Raw genomic sequence first — 14,914 nt, 5'->3', positions numbered from 1 at the left:
TACCTGTTTTAGCCATGGGCTCTGAGACCTTTTGTTTGTTTGTCTCTTGTATTCACATAACTGTCCATCTCATATCACTTGACTCTGGGCAGCAGATAAACAAACAATATTTTTAAAAACATTCGGGAAGTATAAAAATTACGATTATTATAAAAAGGATAAGTGGGAGTGTCAAATTTTGAACTGTGGGACCACCTCATCAGATACCCATTACTTTTGTCTATTGACACAACCTGGTTTTCAGTGAATTTTGGAAAGTTGGCAAAGATGGAGCCAATCTCATCTCAGGGGCATGACCTTAGGAACACTTCATTTTAATACACTTTTTTCAAGTTTTTTCCATTGCACTTTTAAGCTTTGTTTTTTTTTTTTTTCAGTTCTGTGGCTTCAGTGCAGCTTACTCCAGAAGCCAACACTATGGATTAAACAGGCATTTTTTCATTATTCTAAATCAGGGAACACTGATGTTTCTATTTAGCTGCATAAATAATAACAGTATTATTTATGTTATGGCTTGTTTCTCATTAGGCTTAGATTTGTACTGGCATAAAAAGAGGAAGCGTGAAATGGTAAACACCTAAATATAGGATGCTCAATATTTAGGGGCATTGTTTGCCAAAGGCTGCTATAATTGTGTAATGCAGCTTCTTTCCTTTTGGTAAAGTTTGTAAAATGCTTGGCTAAATATAGACAGCAAAGCTAATCTTGTATTACATCTTTCATTATTTTGTACATGACTAATATGTCAATGCGTGCAGCAATGTGTGCTGCTTTCCATAAATAAGAATTAATGAAGTAACACTAAAGTTGCATTTATTTGGCACTAATAAAAACAGCGCAAGTGGCTACACGAAGCATGTATTTCAATTTTAGATATCAAGCAAAATATCCCCATATGTTATTTCCATTGTCACAACATAAGTTGTTTGCTCGCTTGCTTGCTTTATGTTGAAGGGGAATTCTTGATGCTTTAAAACCAAAGAAAAGAATTGTCATTAAAGATGCCAGTGGATCACAGAAACTCAGTGTATTTACTATCGGTGGATCAGCAAAGTATTATTAGTAAAACTAATGGATCATGTCTCAAATACTGTATTCTACAATGTTAAACAATAAGGTGTATGATTAACAAATCACCTTTCAAATTAGATTCATTTGATAACTAAGAACTCCTCATTTTCCTGTCTTGATAGTATTAGGATTTTACACAAGGAGATACAATACCGTTTATTTAAGGTCATGCATTCAAGTCCTGTATCATTGGATTAATTTTCACAAGTCTCAGATTCTTTTTGTATACTATTTTCTGGCCAGACCATAAGGAGATCAGATTAATTTACTTTCATTTCAACTGGACACTGCTGCATTTAGTATTTGTCCATCTCCAGATAGTTAGAGCTAGATAGATAGCTTCAGATAAAGCTGTGCATATTTAGTTTTGCTGTGTAGTGAAATTCTACTAATGCATATGTTTTAAAGAGACACTTCCCATATATAATCTATATGTACATTGATAAGAATATATTTGAATGAGACAAAATATAATATTTATGTTTTAAGCCAGGTGTCCAGGGATGAAATGTTCCCAGATCGGACCGGATCACCCGATCTGGTAGTGATTTTTACCTGTGGCTAGGCGATCTGGTAGCAATTGCCGCCCGGGTGTCATTACTTCCTGGTTTTAACCAGGAAGTAATGTTTTTTTTACCTTCTGTGCATGCGCAGGTATGTGTGTGCACATGATGCGCACGCGCAAACAAGCACATGTGGCACGTGCGCTTCTGAACCGGTAAGGAAGGTAAGTAGATTTCACCCCTGCAGTGGTCTCTACCCTTTGTGGCACCAGGGACCAGTTTCATGGAAGACAATTTTTCCATGGACCTGCGGGGAAGGAGAGTGCACAACCTAGATCCCTTGCATATGCCGTTTACAGTAGGATTTGTGCTCCTAAGAGAATCTAATGCCTGATGATCTGAGGTGTGGTGATGCTAGCGCTGGGGAGAGGCTGCAAATACAGATGAAGCTTTGCTCACCCACTGCTCACCTCCAGCTGTATGCCTTGGTTCCCAACAGGCCAGAACCAGTCTGTGACCCAGGGGTTGGGGGCCAGTGGTGGGTTTCTACTGGTTCACCCCAATTCAGGCGAACTGGTAGTGGCGGCGGGAGACTCCACCCACCTGGCCAGACATCATCACAGATGCTCTGCCCCTGCGCAGAAGGACTGCGCGCGAGCGAGCACGCACGCCTCTCACAGTTCCGAACCGGTAGCAAAGGTAAGTGGAACCCACTACTGTTGGGGACCGCTGTTTTAAACTGATTTTAAAAGATTTTTCTATTGTGTACAGTAGTTCACAGGATCTCCACATTGTGAAACATCTCTGAAAGTTTGTCTGGATATATCTGGACTAGAAATATCTGATTGATAAAGTCTGAATTTGTGAAAACTATGTTTCATTCAGATGCATTTGATCTGATTTGTGAGGTGTGGTTTTCATTATTTTTGTTGGACACATCTCTTTGTGTTGGAGCAGCATCTCATATTGCTTAATTTATCAGTTTTTTCCTACTTTGTAATTGATTCAATAGTACTTGGTGATGTACTCATTTATCACTGAGACTGATATTAATGGATGTCATGCTACTTCATTATGTTGCTATGGTAGCATTGTATGGTGGATTTTTTTGGTCTCCACATGGAATTCTTTAGTTATTTGTGTATAAATAATTTTATTATGAGTAAATGTGGCTATTTCTCTAAACATTCATTGTTACTTATTTACATTTATTTTATCTTTGTGTCATGTTGTGTTTCAATTTTAATTTTAAAAAGATTGTTTCATTAAAAAAGGTGAAGATGGCTTTGAATCGAATATGCAGGTTCCTTGGCAGTATTGCAGAAGTAGTTTGCCATAACCTCTTTTCCAGATTGCTTTTCTGAGCACTCAGTTTAGTCAAAAGCCCTTAAATTCCCAGATGATCTCCTACCTAAGAATTAACTGTGACAGATCCTGGTAAGCATTTAATCATCCATAGAGTATGCTGGATGAGAATTCGGAAGGTTGTGATTCTCCCACTTCTGGACAATACTGGGCTACACATGCAATTGTAATAAGTCTAGCTTTTTCCTACAATTTTGTATCGTAAACCTGTCCTTTTATCTGTTCTGTATCTTCACTATTTACTGAATAGTGATAGATTCATTAGATAAATAGGTTGCTATTTCTGTTTCAACTGTTGTCAAAATATATTCCACAGAAAATCCAAAGGTGGTCTTAGTGTCCTGTTTTTATATTTCTATTAAAACATTTTAAGTAATCATCTCCTTTTCCAATCAGTTGGATTTAAGTAGATCAGAAAATAGCTTCTTATATTGATTTTCTCGTTAAAGTAACTGCTTTAAGTAAAAAGTAAATGCTTTTTCAGCTTATTTATTAATTTTAAAAAATTGTGTAGCAGTCCATCTTAAAGTCAAACCCTGGGGGGTTTATAACCAACAAATAAAACAATGTAGTCAGCAACAGAAACAAAAGAAATGGTAAACCAAAACCAAAAAATACCAAATACCCCAAAACAAGATGCGACAACCACACTTCCCTGATACAGTCCCAACATTCTCATCCCACTTTAATCTCATCATATCCTAATACTGGTGGGGGGGAGGAGCCAGGTCTTCAATGCTCTCTGGAAAGTTAAGAGGGTGGGGGTGGGGTCTATCAGGGTATTCTATTCTGTAGGTATTGCAGTGGGCACGTCATACACACTGGCAATTTTGAGTGTGCCTACATTGTCTCCTCTGCTGGGATGGATATATACCCTCAGAGAAAGGTGGTCGTGCAAATAACCTGGTCCCACAACATGTAAGGCTTTAAAGGTGATGACTAGCACCTTGAATTATACAGATAGTCCTTGACTTATGACCACTATTGAGCCCCAAAATTATGTTGCTAAGAGAGATGGTTGTTAAGCAAATTTTGCCCCATTTTACGACCTTTCTTGCCCCATTGGTTAAGTTTGTAACACAATTGTTAAGTGAATCTGGCTTCCCCATTGACTTTGCTTGTCAGTAAATCACAAAAGGTGATCACCGGATCCGGGAACACTGCAATGGTGACAAATGTTAGCCAGTTGCCAGGCATCCAGATTTTGATCACGTGACTGTCAGCACTTCAATCTGCATTTACTCTAGTGCTGACATAAGAAGGAGGAGAGGGGGCAGCTGGCAAGAGGACGCTTGACTTCTCACCTACTTATTTTCCCTGAAGATAATATCCCCTAGGAGATGAGATGGGAGGGGGGACATTCCTGGGAGCTGAAGTAGTAGATATGGGGAGAGTGATTTGGAAGATGGCCAATGAGACACAGAGAATTGAGGAACGGAAAGGGAAGGTTTGGGGTCAGGAAGTCAGTGTTGGCTACGCCACAATCGGGGACAGATGGTCATGCTTAATAAATGAAAGATTTCATCAAAGACTATTTGTTTGGAAATGCAATTTATTTTATTTGAGATGACATCGAAACCTGACAGTGACCATGGATATGCTGCAGTGGTCATAAGTGTGAAAAATTATCATAAGTCACTTTTTCAGAGCTGTTGTAACTTTGGTCACTAAATGAAAGGTTGTAAGAAAGGTTGTAAACCAGTGTAGTTTATGCAATAGATGGGAGAGTAGCGCCTTGGTGGTGCAGCAGACTAAAGTGCTGTTAAGTAGCACCAGCTGCCTGCAATTACTGCAAGTTCAAATCTCACCAGGCTCAAGGTTGACTCAGCCTTCCATCCTTTCGAGGTAGGTAAAATGAGGACCCGGATTGTGGGGGCAATAAGCTGACTTTGTATAAAAAAGAACACCGCTGAGGGGGGGGGCGAAAGCCCTACTAAGCAGGTATATACAAAAGTATGAAGGCTATTGCTTAACGCATTGTAAGCCGCACTGAGTCTCTGGAGAAGGGCAGCATATAAATCGAACCAATAAATAAATAAATAAATAAATAAATATGGGAGAATCTAGGGGTTGTTCGTACTGACCTGTATAAAGGTTGGCATAAGCAGAATGAAAAGTTCTGGGTAACAAGCGTAAGTAACCAGGAACAGGAGTTGAGTTTTAAAGCAGTAAAAGTTTTGTTACATGCTACTTATATGCAAGAATCTGCTCTACTAACAGTCAAGTCAAATTGGCACTACACAAGAGTCAAGGGAATTCACAGGGGGCTGGATTTAGGTCTCTTGTAGCTTCATAAGGATTCTAACCTGATGGTGTATTTGATCCCACTTTCGGGCTCTGCCTGGTCATCTCCTATATCAGGATTCCCATTTTCCTAACACATTCCATAGCTTGACATAATCAAAATAAATTTTATTTTAGTGGGGATTATGCCTGAAATATATAATAAAGAATTGAGATATCTGATTGTGAATGTATTAACAGCAGCTAGGATTGTGTTTGCTAAAAACTGGAAAAATGAGAAAACACCAACGCAGGATGAAGTTATTAAGAAAATAATGGAATGTGCTGAAATGAGCAAATTGACATTTGAAATTAGAGAATAAGTAGATAAACAATACTATAAGATATGGGACCTATTTTATCAATTGTTAGATAAAAAAATATGGAAATGAAATATGGTAGAGACTCTCACAATACAAGAATTCAACAACTATGTGAAATATAACATATAGATGTATTATTATTGGATAGATTCAGGAGGATGAAATGAATGTTATAATAAAAATTAACTCAAATTTCAGAATATTTTGAATGATAATGAGGGAAGAAATAGCCATAGTCAAATAAATGATTAATGAGGATAACAATATATAGATATATATTAGGTCAATGATATGAGAAGCTAGGTAAACTGTAAATTATAAGCTATGAATTTGGTGAATGATGCACAAAAAGACTTGTAACCAACCAACACACTGTTTGCAATTGAAGATGGTTTTATTTATTTATTTATTTATTTATTTATTTATTTATTTATTTATCTATCAATCATTCCAATTTATATACCGCCCTTCTCCTGAAGGACTCAGGGCGGTGTACAGCCAAAAGTAAAAGCACACAAATATAAAATTTAAAACGATTTAAAAGCATATTAAATAATTTGGCCCAACTATTCAAATAAAAACCCCATTTTAAAATTTTAAAATTAAAAAGTTAAAAAATTAGGCCAGCCCGGCTTGTTGGAATAAAAACGTTTTGAGAGCACGACGAAAGGTGCGCAAGTCAGGAATCCTCCGTATCCCGGGGGCAGTTCGTTCCAGAGGGCAGGTGCCCCCACAGAGAAGGCTCTTCCCCTTTATGTATGTTTGTTTAAAAAAAATTAAAAAAATATTTTCAAAAAAAAAAGTTTATCGTTGTGGGAAAACTAAAGAACCAAAGCGTTTGGAAATAGATATATTTTATTGGAGTGCACAACTACAGTGATCACAGGATTCCTTGACAAAAGAACACAGAAGAACCCCAAAGCCCACATGGTTACTGATTGTCACATGATTACTGATTGTATCCCTTCTGAAATTATACACAGGACATACAAAAGCAGAATAAATTATAGCTTTATAGAAGAATCTGATAACAACATGAGTTGGCCTTATTATAGGCTGGCCTCTACATTCTGTTCTTATAATGAGGCTCCAAGTCCACCCAATCTATTAAGACTACACCTTCTAACATAAATAATGTCCTTTATTGTACCAATGTATTGACTCCCTTCACGCCACAGAAAAAAGCAACAACCTGATTATTGTTATCAGTCTCGTTTCCTTTCAGGATCGTTAGGCAATTTCAGTTTTATGGCTCTGTCTATCATGCACTTTAGAATCATGTATGTAAGGATAAAATATTATTTGTACTCCACACTTTCTATAATCAGTGAAGCATATACTGATTTATTTTTGATATTCTTTGGCTTTCTCATTTACCCAACATGCATCAGCAATACGGTAACTCTTGGCCTTTTCTAAAACCCAGTTGAACATCTTTTTCTATATAGAATTCTTGGATCCTAAACATGATTTTGCTAGCACTGCAAATGAAATTAAGGAGTCTAATCCAGGTTCCCAGGAGGCAGGGAGTGCATTCCAGAGGAGCCAAAGACAAGTGAAGCTTAGGTCATTTGAGTGGGAGGAACAGAGTCAGAACAGCTCCTCCCTAGGAATTTTCAGAGTATATATTTAATGGTGTAAGTCGTTTTCTTTATTTTAGTGTTCTCCCTCCCTCCCTCCCTCCCTCTAATGTAGAGTAGTAGACTGTATGTAGAATGTAGAATGACCTCTTTCAGTTTGTTGTGTCATTCTCCAGATTTGCTACCTTACCTTGGTTAAAAACTTTACTGACATTTTTTTCTGTTGCTTGCTGTATTTATGTGGGTATTCCATCAGTTCCTATAGTCTTCCAATTTGTAATGACCAGTGTGCTCATCTTACTTCATCATCCAATACAAGAGATTTTTTAAAAGTAGGGAGTATTTTTAAGGTCTTATGAACATTAATATCCCTGCTAGTATTTTAGTATACTCTTCCATCTTTCTTTGATCTTTGAATCAGTTATTCAATCAGGTATTACCTGTCCTTTGGCATCCTTTAGCAAATCAATCCCAGATTGTAATCTACTTATACATTCAGAGATCCTTTGAAAGTCCCTTCCTGTTTTTCCTTGTCTGTTTCCTTGTCTTTACTGATGGCATTGTAACACTGCTTCTTCTATCAGCTCTCTGGAATACTTTGTTGAAAATTCTTTCCTGACATTTTTGGCGTTTGCTTCTGTTCTTGGAAATGTTCATGGTTTGTTTTAACATCCAGCTTGTTTTCTTTTGTTTTTCTTTGGCAGACTCTTTTCACATTGGTCTTTAACAAATCTTTAAGTTCATTCCAGAGTTCCTCTGGTTTCTTCGTCAATAAGGTTCAAGAGTTCAGGGTGATTCCCAATTTCTCATTGAAAATGGTGGGTCAAGATCATATCTGGTAGACTGCTTTTTTTTTTACTTCATTTCCTTAACTTGGAAATTGTACATAAATAGTTATGAACTGTTCTGCAGTCAGCATCAGACCATGTATGTGATGCTCTACTTCCTTTTACCAATAATAAAATAGGCATTGTTTTGTTTGTTTGAAGATGGTATTAGTAATAAATAATTGGAGTAGAAAAAATTAATAAGTCATTCTCCTATTTCATTTTTATTTCCAAAGTGAAACAGTCTGACTGTGTTTTCTTCTTTAATGTTTCCAACTTTGGCATTCTAGTAATCAATACAAGGAGCATATCTTTCTGGCATCTTCTATTTACCAGTTTCCTCTTTTTCTTTATGATTGGAGCATAAATTCAGATAATCATATTAAGGATTGTCCATCAAATCTGACTGATATTATTCAAGAACTGAGTCAGTCACTGGGACCAGAGGTTTAGTTTTCTGAACTTTTGGACTCAAAAAACTAAACCTCTGGTCCCGGTGACTGACCAAGATTGGATTGTGCAACATTATCCTTGATCCCGTATACTTGCCTTCATTTGTGATATATTATATATATTATATTGTAGCTAAGTACAGTTTTTGTATATGCTCTCTAGCTATAAAATAGCACCATTCCTTCTTTGTTTTCAAAGTCCTGAGTAATAAAATATGGAAATATAAAGGAATTTCTTTTTGTATAATTGGAAAAGAGAGATATGAAAAAACAGAAATTCAAGTTATTGAGCAAAGTTGTATCAATATCAAAAATGGATTTTTTTCTTTAAAAAAAGGCCATAGTAATAATCAGTAAAAAGCCACAGTGAGTGGTATGACTTTAAACAGTGTTTTTTAACCTTAGCAATTTTAAGATGCATGGACTTCAACTTCCAGAATTCCCCAGCCAGCATATTAAAAGTTGCTAAGTTTGAAAAACATGGCTTTAAAGGAACAACACCAATTAAAGTTGCAATTATATTGTTTTCTCTGCTCCTATGGGTCAGTTGACCAAATAGTTTCAAAAAGATAAAATTATGGTAACTTTGAATTTGTAGAACTACTACAAAGTCTGTTCCTAAATCCCTAGAGATAATCAAGTTTCAAATCATCTTTAAAACATTGTAAAACAAAATGTAGAACAAAATGTTTACATGATTGTGATTAAAACATGGAGTTCCGGTCTCTGAGTAAATATGCATGTATATCTAGATTCCTATGATACTGCATGAAAATGCAGCCTTCCTACATTCCTTAGACCCTGTTCTAAGGTTCATGCAATATATAGGATGCTCCCTCTGCAAGGTTGTTCTTTACTCCGCGGAACATTAGATAGTATAGAAACCCTACGGTTTCAATGACAGGCTGTATGATGGCTTTGCTTAATCTAGTTTGACTGGTATCCTGGCTGTCATTCTGGTAACAATTCCTATTTTGTGTTGTCAAAATTGCTTCCAAATGCTTGGGAGAAATAAATTCTCCCAAGTCTTCTCGTATATTCCTATAGGGATTCCATTTTGATTAGTACAAACGTCAGGGGGAAATATTTGTGAAATTGAATTATTGCAACAGTTACCAGTTGTGAATGTTGATGTTTGAATTAAAATAATACTTAACGGCCTCATGGAAATCCAGTTCTTGAATTCAAAGTGCATTGGGTCAATTCCAGGACAGATATTTATACTTGCTGTGATTCATATTCCTACTGCTGTAGGTCATAATTAGTCAGATATTTCTCTTTAACGTTGACAGTCAAGTTACCTAGGAGACACTTCTGTTTTCTCAGCAAGGAACTAAGATATTTCAAATTACCTCTGGCGGTGATTCTTCATTATGACAACATACATTTTAATTGTACTTTTCTTAGTGGGGCAGAAACAAATCTTTCAAAAGTAACAGAGATCTCTTGAACTTGTAAAATGCCATTTTAAAAATATTCTGAGATGAAAGAAGACAACACTAATGTTTGTTGGTATGATAACCACAAATTCTAGGACTATGGTGTTCTCTGAGCTTGCTTGTTTTCTTGCAGACGTTTCATTACCCTAACTAGTGACATCATCAGTGCTAGTCATCACTAGCACTGATGATGTTACCTAGTTAGGGTAATGAAACATCTACAAGAAAACAAGCAAGCTCGGAGAGCACCAAGGACCCCTAATTTCAACCCTCAGCTACAAATATTCTCCTTCATTCAAGGACTAGATATATCACCAAATTTGGAGGGCACTAGCTTGAGGAAGACTGTTCTACAGAGATACAACAATCTATCATGAGGAAATAAAAATTAGCAGTTTTTAGTAACTATTTAAGAGCCCATAAAAGGCAGCCTACTAAGATTGAACAGTTTGACTCGTGCACTTTAATGTGGAATTTATTGATTACATAATGTGAATTTAATACATGGACTAAGGCTATATTTTTTGTATGTGTACTTCAAATTTGCACTTGTTCCCATAATAGCAACATTAGTATTATATATGCATATAGTTGTACTTTAATATGTTATCTCAAAAACTTCTGAAAGGCCCAGGTTGGGGAATAGTGTATAGAACACAAGCTGTGGTCAAGAGTTTTTCTACTCTAGCACCATCAACCTGTGTGGCGTAATGGTTAGGATGCTGTACAACAACAGGGAAGGTCCAGGTTCTGTTGTATCCTCTGTTGAAACTCACCTGCTGGTTTTTTGGGAGGCCAGTAACTTTCAGCCAGAACTATCTCACAGGGTTGTTGCTATGGAAATTGAAGGAAGGAAGATCTCTAAGTAAGCTATATCTAATTCCTGGAGAAAAGGATATTGAATGAAGGATATGAATGAAGTAAGTAAATAAAGTAAATATACTATTTCCACAGTCCCCAACTCAATATTTGTGAAAACCCAATGACAGAATATGAGTACCTGAGAACTGGTGTTTACTTCCAGTTTCCAGCCCAAAAAAAAAAAAAGAGCCACTGCAGAGAATGAGTTCGCATTACAGCTGCTGTTAAAAAAGTCGTACAAATGGGTCAGTCATGTGATGATCTGTTTAATGATCAGTAAAAATTACAATCATAATTCCGGGCTCAATTATAGTCATAAGTCAAGGACTACCTGTATCTGATTGTTACATATTCCAGTTTTTCCCTGCTCAGTCACTTATGTGGCTTCTTTATTTTTTTGTAACACCCCTATCTCCAAGATTTCTCCAAATCTTCCTCTCTTTTTATTTTTTGCCATTTTTTTCTATCAAAAATCCTTATCACTGCTAGAGGAAACCTGCTGGATAACAGCAATAATGGAATATTTTTCATCAAAAGACATCATAAATGATGGTTGTATTACTGGGGCACACTGCAAATGGCTGTAATTGTGGGCTGTTTCTGAGATGTGATCACATGACCTTGGGAAGCAGCTGCTATAATTTTGAATCTAGGTCATAAGTATCTTTTTGGGGATCCATCATAGTTTCAAGCAGTCACTAAGCAACTAATCATAAATTGAGAACTACCTGTACTGGGATCAGTCACAGGATTGCACGGTCAGGGGCCCTGGAGAATCACTTCAGCTTCTTTCTCTGTTCCATCAGTAGCACCATAGAGGGCATCAATGCCCTCTAGTCAATGTGTGAAGTATTTCCTTTTATGAATTATGCATCTCCTCCTGGACAGCTTCATTAATAACACTGGGATTTAGTTCTGTAAGAAAAATGGTCAGTGGTCAGTCATTGCTATCTCCGACTACTGATATTACTATCTTGGTTTAAAATAAATTGCGTTTGCTATTTCTCTCCCATCCCCTTTGGTTGGAGATGGCCTTTTTTCAGGTTGCATTTTCTTCTTGATTATGTATCGTTATTAATAAACTTAAAAATTTACTGTTTACTTTTTACTTTGGCTTCAGATTATTTGAAAGTACCGTTTAAAAACATCATTCTTAATATTTGAGAGGGGCACTATTTTCTATTTTTCCTTTGTGATGATTATTCATGAACCCTTGTTCTGTTTCCTTTTTTTAAAAAAAAAACTCATTACCTCTCCCTTTATCCCAGCATACAGTATCTATGTAGGGAGGTGCACATTACTCAGTCCTCTGGTGTGCTTTTCAATTGCATATGCTAGGTATGTACGCTCAGAATGATATTAAAACTACACATTTGACCATTCAATTATATTTTGAACTGGGGTCATTGATCAAAATACTCTTAACATATTGATATACTTCAAGTTTTTTTTTAAAAAAAATAGTTCATTCTGTTTACTATTTCTAATCCTTAAGGATAGTATTGTACAGAAAAGTTTTTTTTGTTAAGCTGCTAAATGACATTATGAAAAACACATAGCTTGTACTCATATATGGTTATACCATGACACACGCTTGACAGCCCTGGCTTACAGCAAATGAAATGAATATATATTCATATCCACACCCACCCCCATTTTAGCGAAGGGGAAAAAGTCGCCATACATCATGTAACAATGTGATGCCACAAGTTTGACACCCCTGCTATAAGCCCTATAGTTTCTATTACTACTTTTATGTGTGACTTTTTCCTTCTTATTTCAATTTCCAGATGAGTATAGGATCAAACCTGTGGAGGAAGTCAAATACATGAAAAATGGGGGAGAAGATGATCAGAAAGTAGCTACCAGAAACCAAGAAAACTTGGTACGTGTTGAATATTATTATTTAACAAGTTGGATGCTATTCTATGTCTGCAATGAAAGGTGAAGTATGTAGAACACTTAAAGCTCTGAAGAAGAACTTCCTTGGAAATGCCACGACTATTTATAGGTTAGAGGCAAAGTGTGAAATGCTACCTTCCCTGCTTGTCTTTATGAATTATCCCATTTTTAATTCAGTGAAGTGTGCTCCAATACAGCAGGCATTTGTATTCAATCCTTTGCAAGAGGCAATACTGCTTGGCTCATGATAAATGTGTTTGTGTGCAAAGGAGCTGTTACCAACACAGAATTTACTGCCTGTTGAAGAAGGAAGCTACCTGTTCTTAAGATGATGTCTATCATTATTTACTCTCTGGGATCCCACCCTGAATTTTAAAGAGTTGGACATGTAAATATACATAATATGTTCATAACAGAATTTACAAGAATATTTTTAGTAATATGTTATAATGTATACTCTTGTACCTTTATAATTTTGTAATATTCTTGTTTTATCCTCAGTTGCATATTGCCAGGGTGTGTGCCCTGCAGTTCTGTGGGTAAGGAGGAATTAAACGTTGTAGTAAAGTAGAAGTTAAACACTATTCTTTATAGCAGGGGTGTCAAACTCAAGGCCCAGGGGCCAGATGCGGCTGGCAGGATGCTAAGATCTGGCCCACGGGGCTGCCCTGGAAACAGTGAAGGACCAGCCCAGGGTGCCTCTGACAGTGAAAAACGGAGCTGAGGGAGGCTGTGCAAGGCCCCCCTGGGCTCCGTTTTTGGCCACGATGGCTCCTGCAGCCCTCTGCCAGTGAAAATGGAGGCCCAGGAAGGCCAGGTGCTCTGTTTTCGCTGGCAGAGGGCTGCAGGAGGCCATCACGGTAAAAACCAGAGCCTCAACAAGTGACGTCGAGCTGGCCACACCCACCCTGGCCACACCCCAACCACCACCACCCAGCCCCCAAGATCAAACACAACCCTGATGCGGCCCTCAATGAAATCAAGGTTGGCACCCCTGCTTTATAGCCTCAGAAATTTGCTTGAAAGTATATAGTTTGTGCTCTTTGAAATCATAGAAATCAATAATTTAAATTGATTGATTGGCAATAGAAAAAGAACAAGATTACAAATTTCTTATTCTGAGCTCCTAGTTCTTAATTAGAATGATCAAATGAAGGGGAATATGCTGTGAGAACTCACATTTTTAGATTGGACTTCTGAACTCCCAATATTTGAAAAATTCTTGAATCCTATCTACATGTACCAGACTAAACAGTATGAAGTCCTCACCATTTTACTTTTGTTCTGTTAAACTTCATATGCTCTATTTTTGGGGGAATCCATTTCTGTCAATATTTCCTGCCAGAAGAAACACTGCAAGTTGTAGAGGACTTTAAAATATGTTTTGAGTTGTGCTTTCAGCTTTATTATCATCTCCATTCCTGGAAGAATTGCTGACTATTTTTAAGGGAAAGGAATTGAGGAGCAGATGCTGTTTGCGATTTAAAAAATATCTGAAAAAATGAGTATTCTAGCTTGTCATCTGCAAATCCTAATTCATTTGTCATTTCCAGGTAAAAGGTATAAGATAAGATACTTTTTTGTTTGGCAAATATTATGGCTATTTGTATTAACAAGTATAAGAAGAGTTGGGCATTATTAAAAATGTTTTTGCTTTCATTTTTAACTGATGATAAAATAAATCGGTGGCTTTTAAATTGAAGCAAATATAACAACTTCCTGGAAGATTTAAGATATCAATAGAAGTTTGCTGTTTTTATTTCTATGCGAATAGTGAATACATATATTAAAACTCAATTTATTTATTTTCCTGACTAAATCAGTTTCTTTTGATTTATACATATTATTTAATAATCTGTTTATTAATGAGAATCTTTTTCTTTTTAATCAGAAGCAAGTAGTAAGCACTTTTCCACCAACATGCTGGATAAAATTTTCTAGGTTTACTTAAAGATCACTAGCAGGGAGGAGCAAATAAAGATAGAATAAATTGAATTCATTGTGTTTACAATATCAAAATTCTTTTGAATCTTACCATATAATTCCCATTTATTTTTAAATGTAAAAACAAGATTATTGATTACTGATTATTCGATTTACAAGTGTGATTATGTTTAAATTGGAGTATATCCTGTCAAATTAGTATCTGACAGCATTGTGTTATGCTATATAGTCATAGTCTGAATATCCTCCAGATTTATGGACTTCAATTCCTAGATTTCTCAGTAATTGCCATGCTAAGGAATATTTGGTTTTGAGATTTTTAAAACTTACTTTAAAGATGGTTCAGATTGGTCTTGTCCAAGCA

General features: G+C 36.4%; 1 protein-coding gene across 5 annotated transcripts in view; it reads left to right on the top strand.

Annotated features, from left to right (window-relative positions):
• The window catches only part of C3H1orf21 (chromosome 3 C1orf21 homolog), a 151,538-nt gene that overhangs the window by 55,698 nt on the left and 80,926 nt on the right, over positions 1–14,914 (top strand). For 4 of the 5 annotated variants that reach the window (XM_034409625.3, XM_034409626.3, XM_034409627.3 and 1 more), the window contains exon 3: positions 12,495–12,589. The exons of the other annotated variant lie outside the window; for it this stretch is intronic. In XM_034409625.3, coding sequence (XP_034265516.1) covers positions 12,495–12,589 — 95 coding nt within the window. The remainder of the gene's footprint in view (positions 1–12,494; positions 12,590–14,914) is intronic. 5 annotated transcript variants of the gene reach the window in all.

Source organism: Pantherophis guttatus, chromosome 3, assembly GCF_059756535.1.
Source record: "Pantherophis guttatus breed Tessera chromosome 3, ASM5975653v1, whole genome shotgun sequence".
Classification (NCBI taxonomy): Eukaryota; Metazoa; Chordata; class Lepidosauria; order Squamata; family Colubridae; genus Pantherophis; species Pantherophis guttatus.
The sequence above is the reverse complement of the archived record's forward strand: the minus strand, read 5'-3'. Positions and strand labels throughout refer to the sequence as shown.